The sequence below is a fragment of the Taudactylus pleione genome, unplaced genomic scaffold (genome assembly GCF_031769625.1).
Source record: "Taudactylus pleione unplaced genomic scaffold, aTauple2 ptg000086l, whole genome shotgun sequence".
Taxonomy (NCBI): Eukaryota; Metazoa; Chordata; class Amphibia; order Anura; family Myobatrachidae; genus Taudactylus; species Taudactylus pleione.
The window spans coordinates 6621957-6641966 of NW_028284488.1; the positions used below are offsets into that span (position 1 = coordinate 6621957).

General features: G+C 40.6%; 1 protein-coding gene across 3 annotated transcripts in view; it reads right to left on the minus strand.

The window, feature by feature from the left end:
* Positions 1 to 1632: 1632 nt before the first annotated feature.
* Positions 1633 to 20010, minus strand: part of LOC148529144 (uncharacterized) — a 486130-nt gene continuing 467752 nt past the window's right edge. For 2 of the 3 annotated variants that reach the window (XM_088468693.1, XM_088468691.1), the window contains exons 97-99: positions 3635 to 3832; positions 2685 to 2753; positions 1633 to 2420 (exon numbers count right to left, since the gene is read on the minus strand). In XM_088468693.1, the coding sequence (XP_088324819.1) occupies positions 2254 to 2420; positions 2685 to 2753; positions 3635 to 3832 (434 nt within the window). In that variant the 3' untranslated portion in view covers positions 1633 to 2253. The remainder of the gene's footprint in view (positions 2421 to 2684; positions 2754 to 3634; positions 3833 to 20010) is intronic. The other variant, XM_088468692.1, reaches the window with a different exon arrangement.

Here is a 20010-nt window from a genome sequence, read left to right on the forward strand (position 1 = left end):
ACAGCAAGTAGTTACTGAAAGTAGCAAAGTTGTTCAGGCAACTTCCCGTTGCCCAGAGCCTGGCTAAATACCCTTAGGTAGCAATCCGTTGGAGGACGGTGTCAGCTGACAGCTAACAATGCTACCATTGGGTGAAGGGCTAATCAGGTGATGTAGACTGTTATGGCTGTATCCATGACGGCAACCGCAGGAACCAAATCACGGAGCAACACATGGATGTCCTAGCAGACCCCAGGATTAATCCTCAGCGCATCACTCGCCGCTGCACCTGAAATCTGACCGCCCGGGAGGTCAAAAAAAAGCCAGCGCTGAGGTGATTAATGGCCAATCCTAGACCGCAACCTGACATGCAGCAAGCATTGTGCTTAGCATTGTGGCTGATTTTGGCCTCATCAGACCATAGAATCATCCTCCACATGGTCATGTTTCCCACATGTCTTTCGGCAACCTGTAGCCTGGCTTTAATGTGTTAGTTTCTTCTTAAGCGTGTTATTGTTGTCCCATGTACAGTTACTCCAATCTCTGTCATGGAAATGTAACAGGGGCCAGTGTGTTGGTCTAGTTACTGGCCCTGCTACTGTGCACCCTAGCCCTTAACGTCTGTGGGCTGGGGGTGTTGGGGTTTGGCGAAGGCCTCAGGTGTCACGACAAGGCAGGATCCAGCGCAACCCCCGGCCATGGCGGAGGGCCCATGAAAGTAGGCAGTGATAAGTCATTGTATTCCCCCTGCCACAGCCAGGCCCTCATTAAATGTAGGCTGTTGGTACAGTAAGTCACTGTAAGTCCCTGCAGTCAGGCCCCCATTAAAGGTAGACTGTTGGTAAGTCCTTAAATCTCCAACAATCAGGCCCCCTTTAAAGGTAGGCTGTTAGTAAGATACCTGCTTGTATATTTGGGTGCTGTAACTGTTTTTTGCATCGTTTCACTGTTACTGCATTATTGGGTAAATGCATTGTTTGGAAAGTCTAGGAATAGCGTGTCAAGGGAGTGCACTATACTCAGTATGTATATTGTTGTCCACTGGGCCAGCTAGAGTTAGTGTTGAAGGACGTCCACTGGGGTGTCATTGGCGGCCTGAAGGTGAGAGCGAGTGGCTGAGGTACAGTAAGTGCCCGACTACACCTGCACCCCAGCAGGCATTTAGTACCGCCCCCTTGCCACCCCTCTACAGAAGACAGTAACTGATTTAGAGTTACCACTGGCCTCCCTTACTACAGCTCTTCTAACTCGTCTGAGTGAATAGAGCTGTATATATACTGTGGAGGCGACTCTGTTCTAGGCTGATTCACAGTTGGTACATATTTTCTCATTATTTTTTATGATGGACTTAAATGTTGCTCATGATATATTCCATGTCTTGGAACTATTCCTGTACACTTGTCATGGTTGGTGCTTCTCAATGACCTTCGCCTAAATCTGCTTGAAATGTTCCTTAGTGCTATTCCAAGCAAAGACTATAAAATAAGGACAAACTACCTGGGGGAGCTCAGAGACGTGTATTTATGCTGCAATCATGTGACACACCTAATTATTATTATTACATTAACCATCCATGAAATGTGATCAGAATTTTTGAAACATGTAGAAGAAAACATTTACAACTATAATGTCATAAACAATATTTATTGCAGTAAAAACATGAACACCCAGAATAGTAAGGCAAAGTCAAAATACAGTGCCTAAGTCAACATTATTTTGTGTATACAACAAATAAAGCTTAACAAGGGATAAACAACCCACTGACACACATTTTTCATTTCAAGTAATATTTTTTTGTAATACAAAGTGACAAAAAATACAGCAACAACATTGATATTATTGAAAATGGGGAAATATTCTATTTACATGTGAATTGGCAGTATGTACTAACTCTTTGTAAAGTCCTATTTAATACTATGAATCTAGGCTGCTTTGCAGTTGGGTCACATATACAAGATGAGTCCAATGGAAGCCTGCAGGCCAGACAGATCTGTCTTACACCATTCTGAGACATGTGCTTTACCAGACACCATCTCTGTTGTAGGACATTATATCTTTCTAGAGATTTTGCCTACAAATAAATATTTATAACAGCATAAATTCCAACACTTCCATGAGTAAATCAGAATACTTTATCACGCACAATTCATTTAATAATAACCATTATGCTCCAAAGTCTAAAGAGAACTCACTCATTGATTATACATTTATGTGGTCTACTTAATTGCAACAAACTGAAACTGAATTAACCAATCAACATAGTTCTAACCTGATTTAGTTTTTACATCTCTGTTCACACTTTTGTCTAGTTTCAAAGCGATTGCGGTTTCCTCCACAGCCACCATATACAAATGGTCTACAGCCGCCAGCTTGCGTATGGTAATACCAAAGTAGCGAATATCTTGTGCAAAATCCTTCATCCATGGGTAGCAAACAGGGTTCTGGAGGGAAATGAATTTGTGCTCAATTGATTTTTGTTAATAGTAAACACCCCTTACTATAATACTTAATGCTTTCATTCACTTCATTATGATCATAGAAATGAATGTATGTTGTAATAATGTTATATTCTCAAGTTAGCAAGAGATGACAACATATTCTATGAAAATATAACCCTAGCTCCATTTATCCTTAGCAAAATGAATGGACCCAAAAATTGTCTAAGAGTTTATTGTATAATTACAGGTCTCTCAATAAACATTTACCTTCAGACATACTTTCAGCGTGCCGTTTCCTTCTGCGCAATTGTTCCATTAGCTCCTTATCTCTTCCGTCTCCAGAAAAATAAAGTGCAATAACCGTTATCAGGAGGGAACAGTAAATGAACTGCACATTTATTATTGATCATCATTTTTACAAGCTTCTAGCGAGTGCTCTGAAACACCTGGATCATTTATACATATCATTTTTTTTCTATTTTTATAAGTAAAGCAATAAAGTTTAAATGGATCCAAACGTCTAAGCCAGAAAGGTCAGTCATTTGTCATAGAAAACAGTATTGTGTACAGAATAAATTGGTGGTTTTCATTAAAATGGCAGCAAAAAATCAGATACCCTCTATTCAATCTTTAAACATATTTCTAATTCGGTGTGATTTTAAAAGTATGGGAATAGTTTACCAAATACATGTGGTAAGGACCCCTTGTCTTACAGTCCGGGTGGAATTCCCTTTGACAGTGGTGCACAAAAATCAGCTTTGTTTCAGTAAAGTATCTGTAGTCACACTGACTGTGGCCTTTTAAATTGTTATAAGATGCGAATGTCGTGAAAGCTGTATTCATCTAGGATGGCAGTAGCTTCTGTCCAGCAGAGAAAATTGTGATGATGTGACATAATAGGTGCTCTGTTTTCGCGCAGATTGAACAATACGGAACGGTTATTGGTATTATATATCCTAAATGTAGCCTTCTTAGTTAATTATTGTACAAATAATTAACAATTGACTATATTTCTTTTAAATATCACGAGTATATTCTGTTGCTATTTTCTGCAATGGCTTACCTCTATGATTGTCTCTTTCTAGATTAGGTATTGAGACATACAGTAATAAACAAGAATTGTAAATAAAATGAATCAAAGTAAATTTATTGCTCTATTGGTGACTTTGGTATTTAGTCATTAATGAACTAATAAAAAATACAAGTTATTAAACTACCAGTGTAATTTTGCTGTAAGGTGGTACTCGGAAAGGGTGTTGTGCTTTGGGTCTCATTCCACTGCATAGCTTCCGTTCCATTTTCAGCTACAGTATAATCAGGCGACACTGTCACCTCCTCTTCTTCCTCTCTCTGGTCATAGTCTTCATATCCGTCATCTGGGTTAGTAGACTTAATGATCAGCTGGAACTCCTTCCCTATGGTTATATAAATCATACAGTATTGCATGAGATATATATATATATATATATATATATATATATATATATATATATATGAAAGAAAAGCCGTAAAGAGAAATAAAAAAAACCCTAAATATAGGATCTGGCCTCAAAGATAGAGTAAGGTTCGCATTTCATAAGATTTTCACGTTATCGGCTTAATTGAAAAAAAGGCATTACTTCAATGTAGGTTAAAAAAAAACAATAGAATCATAATCAGCTGAGTTGACTAATATGTAATTGCCAGCTTATACATTTTTTGTTTAAGATCACTGTAATACTGTGCATTGCTGGTATAACAATATATTTATAATATGATGACTTGGGTCACAGACCTCTTTTGGTTAGAGGTAATTCATTAACTGCTGATAAAACGTGTAAATGAGATGAAACAACTGAATGCACTAGTGAGGGATAATTCTCCCCAGGATGTGTAGAGTGACCACTGTTCTTTCCGGAGGCTGAAGTCATCCATTTAGTGATTGTTGAAGAGTACAGCTGCCATATTAAGGGGGCTATTTACTATATTTACTAAGCCTTGGATGGAGGTAAAGTGAATAGAGAAAAAGTGCCAGCAAGTCAGCTCCTAACTGTCATGTCACAGGCTGTGTTTGAAAAAAAGACAGCTAGGAGCTGGTTGGTTGGTACTTTATCTCTGTCAACTTTATCTCCATCCAATGCTAAGTAGACCCTTTAACTAAGGCAGATTTGTATGCTTGACTAATGAGGTATTTTAGTTAGGAAGGCAGAAAGGGAATAGAGAAAAAAGTCTGTCTCTTTCTAGAATTGGTAGTGATTAGAAAAATGAAAATACCATAGTAAGTGACAGACGTTGAGCATATTAAAACAATGGCTCCCACACAGTATGTGGAAGCATTAATTCAGATGATAATATCCCAGCATGATCAGGGCAAAATATAAAAATACTGAACTACCCTGGTTGCTTAAGTTAAGATGGTTGCAAGAGGAAAAATCCATGACTGAAAGAGGGATGCTTTTTGAGGCAAATTTGACAGTAGTAATAATAATGATAATATTAAAAATAAATATGCTTATTAAGGGGCCCATTTATTAATGAGTTTTATTATAAGCAATAAGTTTTAAAACTCATTGCTTATAATAAAACTCTTTAATGAATGGGTCCCTTAAAATGATGATGCAATGTACAACATTGTACTGATTCATAGCAAACAGTCATATTTTTACATTTTTTGTAGTGCAGTTTAAAAATGAAAGTAAACATCTGATTTGTTGCTATATGTTACAGCACGCTCCATCATATACTACTCTATTATGAACCCAATAAAATTACAGGTCTGCAAGGCAGAATGTGAATTATCAACATTCTGCCCATATCATAAAAAAACATAAAGAATGGATTACAAAAGCATGGCATATAAGTAGTGGTGATTAACCGACAACCCAGGGGGCTACAGAACATCTAGTTCTGTTGGGTCTACATGTGGTCCAGGTTGAATATTAGTGATTCTGACTCGAATGAGCCAGCTGTAATCAGGGCCGGATTTCCCACTAGGCAACCTAGGCGCTCGCTTAGGGCCCAGCGGGACCCAAGGGGCCCGTGGACGGGCCCTTCTGCCCCAAGAAATCCACCCGATAAAAGTGCTCCCAGCGGAGCACTGCGCGAGTACCGCGTCACGCGGTCCCGCCTACACTCCTGGAGAGTCCTGCGCCGCCGTCTGCAGTGCACTGCACAGTGCTCTCTCGGAGAGTGACTGTGTGTGTGCCTGCACATTACACAAGGGTCTCCGACGTCACCTGGACCGCTTCTGTGGCCCGCCGGTCAGTCCCAGGTGCTGCGACTACCTCCGGCCGCGGCCCGCCCCAGCAGGATGTTTGGCCACACTGACAGGCCCTCCGCCCACCAGCAGCATCAATCATCAGCAGCACCCAGCAAGGCCGCAGAACAGAGGGACAGGCACGGAAGATCTCAGGCCAGGAACTACTGTACTAAGCACAGCAGCCAGGCAGGTAGGGAATTATCGAGTCTGCAATGAGCTGCAAGAAACTGTAACAAAGGTGCATATATCACAGTAGGTGTCACTAGGGCAAGATACACATATTCATATCATAAATACACTATAAATATATAGTATATATATATATAGATATATTTATAGTGCGTATATGATATGTGTAACTTGCCCTAGTGACACCTACTGTGATATATGCACAGTTTTTGCAATGTCAGTAGATGATTATATATATTTATATATATATATATATATATATATATATATATATATATATATATAGCAACTGGAAGGCGGCGCTCGGAAAACATCAATCGAACACAGGCAGTTTAAACTGATTGATGTTTACCGAGTGCCGCCTTCCAGTTGCTGTATTTTGGATCCTTTTTGCGGGATACCTAGGATATCAGTATCGTATTCAAGTGAGGTGGAGTGCTGTCTTTTTTGTACTTGTGTATGTATGTATGTATGTATATATATATATATATAATATATATACGTAACACCTTCCACCATCCCCTGGCACCTTCCTCTGCTTCCAGCCTCTGCCACCTTCTACCCAACCCCCATCACCATCCTTTGCCCCCAGCCTCCTTCACCTTTCTCTGTCACCAGGAACCATCTGCTTCCAGCCTCTGTCACCTTCTGCCCCATCACCTTCCTCTGCCCTCAGCCTCCCTCATCTTCCTCTGCCCCCTTCACCTTCCTCTGCTTCCAGCCCCTGTCACCTTCTGCCCCAGCCCCCATCACCTTCCTCTGGCCCAGTCTCCTTCATATTTTGCCCCCTTCACTTTCCTCTACGTACAGCCCCTGTCATCACTTCACACCCCAAACCGCCCTTTTTTTTTTCACCACTTCACACCGCTGGTGCCCCCTTCCTCCTACCGCCACTCCCTCCAGTCATGTATAGTATAGTATATGTAATAAATCACAATGCAGGACATCTCACAGAAATCTCCCGCAAAGTGCTAATTAGCGCTCCAGAATGCAGTCCCCATTATTATCAAGTGGGACTACAATCTGACCCCTATGTACTAAACTCCAAAAAGCAAAGCTTTTCGGAGTTTAATCCTAGTAGTTTACACCATCTTCAGATGGTGTAAGCTACTGTAAGCCTATGGAGGCTCTAGGGGCAGGAGAGCTTTAGATCTCTCCCCCGAAGCCCCCAGAAGGCTTTGGAAACTGACACTGTGCATGCGCAGTGCCAGCTTCTCCGGGAGAAGTCTTTCACTTTTGTGAAAGAATTCTACAATTTGCCGGGGATATATCTCGCAGGGACAATGGTTACTGCAACTAATGTCTCTGTATGTTGCCCTTTGTATACAGTGGGAATATCTTCATTAAAAAGCTTTGAATAGTTGAATATAAGGAGGAAAAACAAAAAAAAATATGTAAGGGGCATGAATCAGGAACTCACATATAGTGTTATGGATTGTTTGAGGGAGGGGGGCCCCAGACTGGTATCTAGCCTAGGGCCCCATGAGGTCTAAATCCGGCTCTGGCTGTAATCATTCAAAGCTTCTGCAACAGACTAATAAATTCCTGCATGGTTATGATTTATCCAGTCATGCATCTAACTGTATCTTGATCTGCACACTGTGTGTCAGAAGAAATGTAGTTAGAGGAGAACTTTTGTTATAATACACTGCATGGCAAGTATACAGACAGGTGCATAAATATTGGGACATTGACAGAATTTTCATATTTTGGCCTCTATTCACCACCACAATGGCTTTGAAATTAAACAAACAAGATGTGCTTTAACTGCAGACTTTCAGATTTAATTTGAGAGTAATTACATCCAAATCAGGTGAACGGTGTAGTAATTACAACGGTTTCTATATGTGCCTCCCACTTTTAAGGGGCCAAAAGTAATGGGACTATCAACTCAAAAGCTATTTCATGGACAGGTGTGGGCTATTCCCTCGTTATTTCATTATCAATTAAGCAGAGTTGATTCTAGGTGTGACGTTTGCATTTGGAATCAGTTGCTGTCGACTCTCAATATGAGATCCAAAGAGCTGTCACTATCAGTGAAGCAAGCCATCATTAGACTGAAAAATCAAAACAAACCAATCAGAGAGATAGCAAAAACATTAGGTGTGGCCAAATCAACTGTTTGGAACATTCTTAAAAAGAAACAATGCATCGGAAAGCTCAGCTATACCAAAAGACCCGGAAAACAACTGTGGTGGATGACAGAATAATTATTTCCCTGGTGAAGAAAAACCCCTTCGCAACAGTTGGCCAAATCAAGAACACTCTCCAGGAGGTAGGTGTATATGTGTCAAAGTCAACAATCAAGAGAAGACTTCATAAGAGTGAATATAGAGGGTTCACCACAAGATGTAAACCATTGGTGAGCCACAAAAACAGGAAGACCAGATTAGAGTTTGCCAAACATCTAAAAAAGCCATTACAGTTCTGGAACAACATCCTATGGACAGATGAGACAAAGGTCAACTTGTACCAGAGTGATAGGAAGAGAAGAGTATGGAGAAGGAAAGGAACTGCTCATGATCCAAAACATACCACCTCATCAGTGAAGCATGGTGGTGGTAGTGTCATGGCGTGGGCATGTATGGCTGCCAATGGAACTGGTTCCCTTGTATTTATTGATGATGTGACTGCTGACAAAAGCAGCAGAATGAATTCTGAAGTGTTTCGGGCAATATTATATGCTCATATTCAGTCAAATGCTTCAGAACTCATTGGACGGCGCTTCACAGTGCAGATGGACAATAACCCGAAGCATACTGCAAAAGCAACCAAAGAGTTTTTTAAGGCTAAAAAGTGGAATGTTATGCAATGGCCAAGTCAATCCCCTGACCTGAATCCGATTGAGCATGCATTTCACTTGATGAAGACAAAACTGAAGGGAAAATGCCCCAAGAACAAGCAGGAACTGAAGACATTTGCAGTAGAGGCCTGGCAGAGCATCACCAGGGATGAAACCCAGAATCTGGTGATGTCTATGCGTTCCAGACTTCAGGCTGTAATTGTCTGCAAAGGATTTGCAACAAAGTATTAAAAAGTGATAGTTAGATTTAGGATTGTTTAGTTTGTCCCATTACTTTTGGCCCCTTAAAAAGTGGGAGGCACATATAGAAACCGTTGTAATTGCTACACCGTTCACCTGATTTGGATGTAATTACCCTCAAATGAAATCTGAAAGTCTGCAGTTAAAGCACATCTTGTTTGTTTCATTTAAAAGCCATTGTGGTGGTGAATAGAGGCCAAAATATGAAAATTCTGTCAATGTCCCAATATTAATGCACCTGACTGTATATTGCAGCCCCCTTGAAGCCGAGAAGCCATATAATCAATATTCTCAAAAGTTCCCCCGTTAACTACAATTTGTTATTGCAGCATATCAAAGCAATGAGAAATTATTTTAGTAGCCAATTTGTCAAAATTTTCTTGTTGAGGTAGTAGCTAGGATGAAGAGTAAAAAGTACATTGACAGCTTAAACTTTAACTATCCTACTGGCTACTTCACGTGTGGCCATAAGAATATATATCCTTATATCTAGAGATGACTTTAGTTATTAGGGCCAAGCTCTGAAAAATTTAGCTTGGTAAAGTGGGCATTTTTGCAGTCCCAACATAAAGTTATCTGCTGCTGTATCCTCATATTAAATAGCCCCCATACTTAAATCATGCTGAATTTTTCCAGTGGTTAACCACAAAACTAATAAATTGGTCCTTGAAAGTGGTTCTCAAGTAAAATAAAAATTACCACATTCATCTGGGCTCTTTAACCCTCCATTATGGAAGTTATATTTACATGGCTGACGAATTACACACTTATCAAGTGTAATGTACAGCCATGGCCAAAAGTTTTGAGAATGACACAAGTATTGGTTTTCACAAAGTTTGCTGCTTCATTGTTTTTAGGCCTTTTTTCAGATGTTACTATGGTATACTGAAGTAAAATTACAAGTTTTTCATAAGTGTCAAAGGCTTTTATTGACAATTACATTAAGTTTATGCAGAGTCAATATTTGCAGGGTTGACCCTTCTTTTTCAAGACCTCTGCAATTCGCCCTGCCATGCTGTCAGTCAACTTCTGGGCCACATACTGACTGATGGCCGCCCATTCTTGTATATTCAATGCTTGGAGTTTGTCAGAATTTGTGGGTTTTTGTTTGTCCACATGCCTCTTAGGATTGACCACAAGTTCTCAATGGGATTAAGGTCTGGGGAGTTTCCTGGTTTTCATGGACCCAAAATTTTGATGTTTTGTTCCCCGAGCCACTTAGTTATCACTTTTGCCTTATGGCAAGGTGCTCCATCATGCTGGAAAAGGCGTTGTTCATCACCAAACTGTTCTTGGATGGTTGGGAGAAGTTGCTCTTGGAGGATGTTTTGGTACCATTCTTTATTCATGGCTGTGTTCTTAGGCAAAATTGTGAGTGAGCCAACTCCCTTGGCTGAGAAGCAAGCCCCCACATGAATGGTCTCAGGATGCTTTACTGTTGGTATGACACAAAATTGATGGTAGTGCTCACCTTTCCTTCTCCGGACAAACGTTTGTACAGATACCTCTAACAATGTGAAAGGGGATTCATCAGAGAAAATACCTTTACCCAAGTCCTTAGCAGTCCAATCCCTGTACCTTTTGCAGAATATCTTTGCTGCCCTTCTTGAGACCAGGCCATCCTCCAAAAGTCTTTGCCTCACTGTGCGTGAAGATGCACTCACACTTGCCTGTTGCCATTCCTGAGCAAGCTCTGTACTGGTGGTGTCCCGATCCCACAGCTAAATCAACTTTAGGAAACGGTCCTGGCACTTGCTAGATGTTCTTGGGCATCCTGAAGCCTTTTTCACAACTATTGAACCTCTCTCCTTGAAGTTCTTCATGATTCGATAAATGGTTGATTTAGGTGCAATCTTATTAGCAGCAATATCCTTGCCTGTGAAGCCCTTTTTGTGCACCTATAATAACTTTCTGAATTCCTTCACATATTTCTCAGATAAAAGGGATCTTTTGAGTGTTAGGGGACATAGATGGAGACCACATTTTGGAGGGGGGGGTGAAGGCAGTTGCTGATTTAAATAAAATGGTACTCCATTTATCTTAAAAGGGCTGTTAACCTTGTAGCAAGTGGGACATCTGTGGTCCAAAGGACAGGGGTAGTATGGGATGATAAATTAGTATCTTGAATAGCAACTACATGGACTCTATGGGCATGGAAAGTAGTCAGGGCCAGTCTCTGCTTATTCAGCGAATTAAGGCCTTTCACATTTTAGGAAAAAGCTTAACCATGGGTAATATAGAAGTGTTGATATGGGCATATAGGTGTTGGGTGCAGCAGCGTCTGGGAATTTGAAGAAAGTAGCATGATAATTATGAGAAGCAGGGTGGAGGGGACAGAGAGAAGGGGGGTGGGTGCTTAAAAATAGGGAAGGGGAAAACTAAATAAAGCTTGGTAGGCTGTACCAGGCTACAGTACAGTATTTGCCACAGGGAAATTAATATGGCAAAATACAGTAGATAATGTGGGGTGAACAAGGCCCATACCCACTCATATGACTGTTAAAATGCACTTAGAATGAAAACAAACTCGGAGGCACTAACAGTAATGACATGAGAAGAGTAATAATGGTAAGAAAATGAAATGGTACCATGTGACCTAAACAAAAAAACACCTTCATAACATGAAAGGGCACATTTCTATCAGCCCTGAGAGGGATGCAGTGCACTCCTCACTGTGCCAAATTGCTTTGCACTAGGACTCCTCTCAATGCTTCACTCCATTACCAGTGTACATGTAACAGTGAGTACTGCTGTACCTGTTCTCTATTAATAAACCAACAACACTGGACAAGTAACTAGACTGTTCATCAAATTAGTGATCTGATGGAATTCCTCTAATTTTAACGGTACTCAAGGTCAGTCAGTTTATTTTTAATAGCAGAGAGTTTTGTTGGGATAGGTTCGTGTGATAGTGAGCTCATTATAGGAATTCACCAGTTCCTGCATTTTTTTTTCTAGATAATATGTATGAACGCATGACCCACTATGTCCATTTTGACTGCATGTGTAGAAGTTTGCATGTCAGATCCGTCCTGAACGCTCTTGTGAATGTTGGGATGATGTTCTAGTGGCTCTAGCGTAACTAATCTGAAGTCCCGGTCTCAGACATTGCTAGTCCTAAAAACTATTGTGGCCATCTCCCATAGTCCCACTGCAGTCAAGCCACACCTCTAATGACACTAACTAAAGCTCCTATGCAGCAGGAAGTCAGGGGTCATTTGCACAGCTCTGGAAAGGGAGCTCCCGTAGAAAGGGACACTTAGCCACACACCCATAACATATCTCTCAAACAGTTACCCATAAAAGTTTGATACCATGGAGTCACTTCCTACCACAAAGGAATATAAAAAAATATATATTTTTGAGGTCTTCAACTCCTCAATAGTATCCCGTAAGCAAGGCCTTTTAAATGTGACTGCTACTGTATATCTTTTTCTGTGTGTGTGTTTGTTCACTTGTATAATGAAGTTTTTTATTTGTTTATAAACTCTATCAGTAGCAATTGGAATAAATGTATCATGTTTCTATTTGAATACAGACTTTGATCAGTCCATTTAATGGATAATGGCCCTCATTCAGAGCCGCTCGTTAGCGGCAGTACGCTCGTTCCGAGCGATGTTTGCACATCTGCGCATGCGTACGCTTTTTAGTACGCATGCGCGAACCAGTCAGTGCGGCCGAAAATCGTTTGTACGCTATATAGCGAGTGCCTGCTATTTTGAGTGACAGAATGAGGCGTATGTGGGTGGTAACAGGGGAAGGTGCTTGAAAATGGGGAGTGTAGATCCGAACGCAGGCGTGCTTAAAGGTCAAAACGGGCGTTTTATGGGTGTGTATATTTAAAACAGCAGCATCATTGACCACGTCACTGGGTTATTTTAGAGCCAGAACTGCTCGCAAATTTGTGGTAGCAAACACCAACCACAAGAATAGCGAGCAGTTCATACCCTTGTCGATGTACTCGATTAATCTAATAAATAGCGGACATGACGTAGGATGCGAGCGGCCAGGGGGCGTTTTTAACAAATAAACGAGCGTATGTTTTGCTCGTTCGTTCAGACTTAGAGGTGTGAACAGACTGCAATGTGCGTACGGATCATTTGAATAGCCACCCCTTGTTTTTAAACGAACGACCGCAAATAGCGAACGGCTCTGAATGAGGGCCAATGTTATTACAAATGGACAGTTCAATGCAGCCAATACACAATGCATGCAGCCTTGGTGGGTAAACAAGACAGTGGTTTCATCTATTAGGACTCACCAGTCTGAGCTTGGTCACTTATTCTGTGTTGTGCTGTTGGTGGTGTTTGGAAGTCAGATACAGGAATGTTATGGTGGATGCAAAAGTAAAAATAAAACAAAATATGGTAAAAGGATAAAGGTCCATGTGATGAAATGCTATTACACATCAAGCAGTTTATCTGCAACTGCAATAATACAATAATACTGGTTTTATATGTTAGTTTTGTTGGGGTGGAATTATTCAGCAACAAATTGCATAGAACATCCAAAGCAGTCATGGGGCAGATGCAGAGTGAGGGTTACACCAGTTTACATTGCATACCTAGGGCCATATTCAATTTGGAGCGAAAAGCCGTTCTCGGATAAACTTTTTCGACGATGATGTCATTTTCGCCGAATAGACTTATCCCCATATTCAATTTTCCCGACTTTTCGCCGGAGCGAAAAAGTCAATGCATCAGACCAAGCGAAAAAGTATCACCTATGAATAGGTGGTGAGAACAAGTGCAGAATTGGGGTTTTGGGGTGCAGACTTCCAAAAACCACCCTGCAGCCCTTGGACAGTCCCCCAAAGGTAATCTGTGTCAAAATTTTTAAAAAAAGTACCACAGGACACCCCAAAAGGTACTTTCATTTTGGGGGCAGAAAAAAAAAAGTTTGGGGACAAACTTTTAAACTAGTGAAATAGACTGAGGAGGGGTCCCCAAGTATGCCCCAGGTGTTTTTTGAATTGCAAGTGCTTGCGGAAGGTGGTTTTTACACTTTTTTTTAAATCTTCACATTACCAAGTTTAAAATATGCTAGTACCCATTTTCATGTACCCCAAATTTGATGGGACTACTTACTATTTTTTTAAAAAAGTTGCTAAATGCTATTCTTCACCACTTTACCAAAGACGCTAAATAGCACCTATTGAGACAATTTAAAGACCCAAATACCTTTAGCAGGATTATTTGGGGGTAACCATAGTGAACCCCCATGTCAGAGCATCTTTTGGGGGGTGTTAGACTGATTTCCCCAAAAAGGAAAGGACTTTTCACTGATTTCCTTTTCGCCGGGTCCCATTTTCGCCGATTTGAAATTGAATACAGGGAATCGCGGGGACGAGCGCAATACTTTTATCGCAGCCAGAACCTCCGATGACGGCGAAAAGTCCGGCAACTGACTTTTCGCTCCAAATTGAATATGCCCCCAGTGTTAAAAGCGCTGTGCACATGCATAGAAAGTGACCACGTGCATTCTGGATGCTCCCATGCAGTCTTGCGTGGCTCTGGTACATACGTCTGCCTGAGGGGGGCCTTCTCACTTGGGATGAGTACAGTAAGGGTATGTTTTGTGCAGTTCCAAACAGATCCTGACTGAAAGGCAGACACATGTCTGCCCGAGAAAGCCATATTATTTAAGGATGGTTACGGGCAGGTGCAAATACCAGATGATGATGGTGGCCAGAACCTAGTGACTGCACCGCTGGCAGATGCTTTCTTCATTGCTCGCTCATATATTATATTAGTGTGCAGATTTGAGTACATTTTTTAATTATTATTTTATTATTTATTTATGTATTTTTTTTTTTATACTTGAGATGGAGATTGGTTTCTGCTGTATTAGAGAGGTTCTTTAACTTTTATTGATGCCGAAAAGTGGACATGAATATTGAAGTAAAACAAATGGTTAAAAACATGGGTGTAAATGTATGTGAGACATGTTTGGTGCACACCAGGTACATATGCTACTGGTGCTGACCAGCATATGGGCATAAACATTTTATTTTTACATGCGGGTCTTTAAAGCATAAATTATGCTCAATTTACGATTAACAACAGACCTATTGTGCCAGGATTTGCTTGGTGGTGTACACATGCCAGTGCGAATCAGGTACTGGTATGTTTTTTTGGCTATAGGTAGCAGCCAGAGATAATTGGCTAAAGCAGGATAAAAAGCTGACATCATTATGTTGATCTGATCCTGGTTCTTACCTGTGTATGCTGACAACCTCACATTCCATTTCTCATGTTCTGTTTAATGAGATATTCACAATTCCTGTTTCTAAGAAAACTATATTTAAACGCTGAACATTCTGTACATGTTCATGCTCACATACTAGATACACAAATAGTGTAATAACACTGACTATTTAGCATAGGCAGACCCACTAATGTTTTTACTTGACCACACATCAGAATTTCTATGTTTATTGCATCCTGCAATATGCTCACTTTAGAACTCTTACTTTTAGGATCACACTACAATGTTCAACAGATTTACAACATGGATGCTACCTTCTATTGAAAGAAATAAAATAATTTGGAGCACACATTGCTGCGGCTCTCATTTAGCAAGCTGAGAACTTTGCCTCCAGTGGATTTTTTGAAGGGTTGAACATCCAACTTTCAGCATTGTAAAAAGTCATCCTTCCCAGTGCCTATGTAAGATTTTCTTGTCATCTGATGTGCTCTTTATGCACCATCATGCCCCAGTCACTGAGTGTACCAGTGACTGCCAGCGATAATCTAGCAATATCACTAATGTACATTTTATCAATGGCAGCCATAGAATAATCTCCCAGAGGAAGGAGGGGAGACAACATGGTGTAGGTAACACTGCACACCCTTGTCCAGTTGCATGGTCTGTATGACCTCCCTGCTTTGTGCGGGTGCATCAGGCAAAGGCTCGCCTCAATGCCAGACGTCTGTTGCTCATCACCCTTACAAGTCAAGGATCAAGATATGGCTCATATTCTGCTCCAGGGTCATCAGTTTAGATTTGGTTGTGGTTGACTTCAGGTCTAAAAAGTCATTTACACATGGGAGATGCTGCCATGTGTCCCACAGGGACCATTGTGAAGTCAGGAAAGTATTTGTTCTCCGTGATCCTGCAAAGTTATTCACGGACGTGTGGTGAGAAGTGGAACCAGTTACTCATCCACATAGGGGTAAGCTTGATATGGTAGAGAAAAATTCAGCTTTCTGTTCTGTATGACAACACATGGTTTTATACGACACAAACTGACCAGTAACCCCAACCCCGGAGTTGGCAGAAGATTATATTCATGACACCCCTGTCTATTTGCTCCTCCCCTTTAGTATTGTAAGCTTTCATAAGCAGGGCCCTCTTCCCTCAAAAGCTTCTCCTTTCCCTTACTTATACTTATACTCCCTACAGCGGCACCTAACCTTTGGTTGCTGCCACCCTGCTGCTTATTTGAGGGTTATGATCAGGGATGCAGCAATGTTTATAAACCATGTCCTGATCCTGCATTGTTTTCTACTGTAAGTCATTATATTCTAGTTTTGCTCATTTGTAAGGTTCTGCGAAACCATTGTAGCACCATAAAAATAAAGGATAATAATAATAGGATGTGGTCGGGTTTGTAAGGTGGACCCAAGCAGGGGCACAATCAGAGCAGGTAACTGGTGCCAGTATTAGGGTTGGCAAGGTTAAGTTTTAGGGTTGGCAGGGTTATCCAAGCAAGTGAAGGGCAGAGGGAACATTGTTAGGATTACACAAATATGCAGTTACATATCTGTAGTAAGCAGTAGTGAGTAAAAAAACTACCAAAGATGGCACTTTACATTGTATACAGTACATCTATTCAACACTAGCAGATAAAGCACACCTTGCAGTATATACCTAATAAGCATTATATATGTGTAGAGCCAGAATTAGAGGATTGTATTAATAATATTCCATACAATTGATTTATTTTAGGTAGGTCCAGTTCTTTAATTAGAGAGAGTGTATAATTGAGTAAAGGTGCGCACACACACAACGATGTTAGTAACCAATGATTTTAGTGAACGATTTTCGTTCAGATTTTCCCTTGAAAAAGTGAACGGAAATCGTTCACTAAAAATCGTTGGCAACTAAAATAATGAACGATTTTCAAAATCGATGAACGATTTTTTAATCATGCATACAATGAATGGAAACCGTTCATTGTTTATCATTCATTCTGCACAACATGAACGACTTTCTGAACGAAAATCGTTTGTTGGACAGTCAGAATGGGCGATGAACTACAAAATACAAACGTGAACGCGCATGAACGATTATCGTTCATCGTTCAGCTTAAAAAGATGAACGATTTTACAAACGATTTAATGATAACGACGTCGTTATAGTTAAATCGTTAAAAAAATCGTTGTGTGTACGCACCTTTAAGGTGCATACACACACAATAATTTTGTTATCAACGGTTTTATGAACGATTATATGAGCGATTTTATGAATGATTTTCTGTCAGTTTTTTTAAAGTGTAATGAACGATTTTTTGAACTACAAACAATTTTTGTAATTTCCATTAATGGAAAATCGTTCAGTTGGGCAGTCAGAATGAACTACAGACTACAAACGGGAAAGCACATGAACTACAATCGTTCATCGTTATAACTCAGAAACTGAACGTTTTTTTCAACGATTGAACGAGAACGACGTTGTTCTAGTTAAATCGTTCAAAAAATCTGTATGTGTGTATGCACCTTTAGATGTAAGTAATAGAACTGAGAGATCAGAGAAAAATGAAAGATTTAGTCCAGTAAATAGAAAATACTTGTTTGTAAAGCAGAATTTAAATGTATGTTATAAATAAATTAGTTTCCAGTGGGTTTCTAGCAAGCACATGTAGTCCAAACAGAAAAAGTAGAGCACATGGCTTGAAACATAGAAAAATGATTTAGAAAGAAAACATACTTAACACAAATTGTAGCTATTTACTTTAAGTGACACCAAGACATACCTATCTCCATTGTGCAAAGAGGGACATTAAACATCGGAAAAACAGAATTATGCTCACATTCCAACTATACACCTAAATGTGTGTACACATGAATTTACAATAGTGCCACACATACATTTTCAAATTAGAGAGCAATGCATATTTCACCTATTAAAATCACAAAGTAACTTTGTGCAAAAACTACACTGGGACTGGACAAATCGTGGTCACTATGGCAACCAGAAGTCTGAAGTTGATGCTTACTGTACACTCTGAATTCTTATTGCAGGCTGAGGAAACACAGCATATGAAAAGATTGGTACATAAATTTGGGCTCCATTTACTAACGAAACATAACCCCTTTAGCGCTCGCCAAAGGGGTTATGCCACCTTTCTGTATTTAATAAACAGCGGTAATCTAAGATCTTTAGATGGCGAGAGCGATGCGGACCTCATTGCCGGAAAAAAAGACCCGGCGGTGCCTTTCCGGCTTCAGCGAAGCCTTCCAGGCACTGCCAGGTCTCCGTGTCATGCACATGCGCAGATGGACCGTCGCACATGCGCATAACACTGGAGCCTTGTTGCTGGCAGCGTTAGGTTGTCAGCAGCCCAGTGGAGGACCTCTCCGAGGACGAGGACTTTGCGGGACCTCGCTGGAGGGGTAAGTATTAATAAATACTAGTGGCATTTTTGTTTGTATCACAGTGATACTAAATTAAAATTGCCGCTGGTATTTTCGTTCGTTTATAAATGGGGCCCTTTATCAGGAAGGAGTAGGCAAGCTGTAAAGATTAGTGCTAATTTCCCTAACTGCTGGAGGAAGGCAGAATGCAGTCAGTGCAGCACAAGTGAGTAACAAAATGATGCTACTAGTACTGTCAATTACAGGTACAACTTTATAGAAAAAAATGAAGCTATAGTGTATATATAGTACTGAAATAGAAACATCTGTTTTGTTGCATCAACACATAAGTAATCTCTTTTTATGGGTGGAATTTTGTTTTACCTTAAGGGTCCACATCCTTACCTGTGCATGCTGTGAAGAAACAAAACGGATTCAGTGAGAGTGTGCAATACAAGGAATAACACAAAGACTGCATAACAATTGCATTAAACTTTTATATAAATAGGTCAGACATATACCCACTGGCGCCTAAATACATGTGCTTATAAACACTTGCACCATGCCGGTGCTTATTACTGCCACAGTGCTCCATTCTTTGCATGGAGTGCCCTCCATTGCGTTCCCGGAACAGAATTAGAACCAATGTCACATATAATGTCTCTGGTGTTTAAAATTATGGTGGTGAAACGCCAGTGAGTATATGGCTAAGGCATCACAAACTGGAAGATGACATTGGGCCTGATTCTGATGTGGACTGATTCAGCATCTCTGCTGCGTCTTTGGACGCAGCACTGATGCTAACATATGCACAAACAGCAGGAGGAGTCCGTAGTAGAAAGCTGCTTCCAGCATGCTTCAGTGATCCGCAGCTGCGTCCGAAGAAGCAGACATCGGATCACTTGCATGAACATCAGCCATCCTAAGTAACCCTTAGGTTACGCAGGATAGCCAGTGCTTTCATGCTGCTGGGGCCAGGAAGTCTGCTTTGGAACACGCAGACTCTGGCCTCAGCTCTCCCACACAATGGAGGAGGCATTTTATGGAACGGATCTGGTCGCAAACCCCCTCCCCATCCTTAAATAGGCTCAGGGGGCAATGTGAGTGATCACTCTGGACCCGCTCAGCACATCTGCAGAATAGGCCCTATGTACAGTATGCGCAGATGCCTCACCATCTAATTTGTACGTAAACCAACGGGTTTGCGTACAATTCCGAATCAGGCCCATTATTAATAAAAAAGAAAACAACACATTGCTTATTTGTTACATAACTAAATAATACAGCTGAAATAAATTAAGTATTTAAATGTATCTAATTATGTACATCATATATGTATCATTTATGTACAAATATGTACCTGAATTTGATTTTAGAATAATGCCTGAAGCTGAAATTGCCCAAATTCCAAACGTTTTCTATTTCTATTGCGGATAGAAGCACTGTGGATGCTTCTCTCCATGCACTGAATACCAAAGTGGCCCAAATCGAGCTACTGTGCATGTCCAGCCATAGCTGCTCCATTCATAGGCCAAAGGGCAGCCC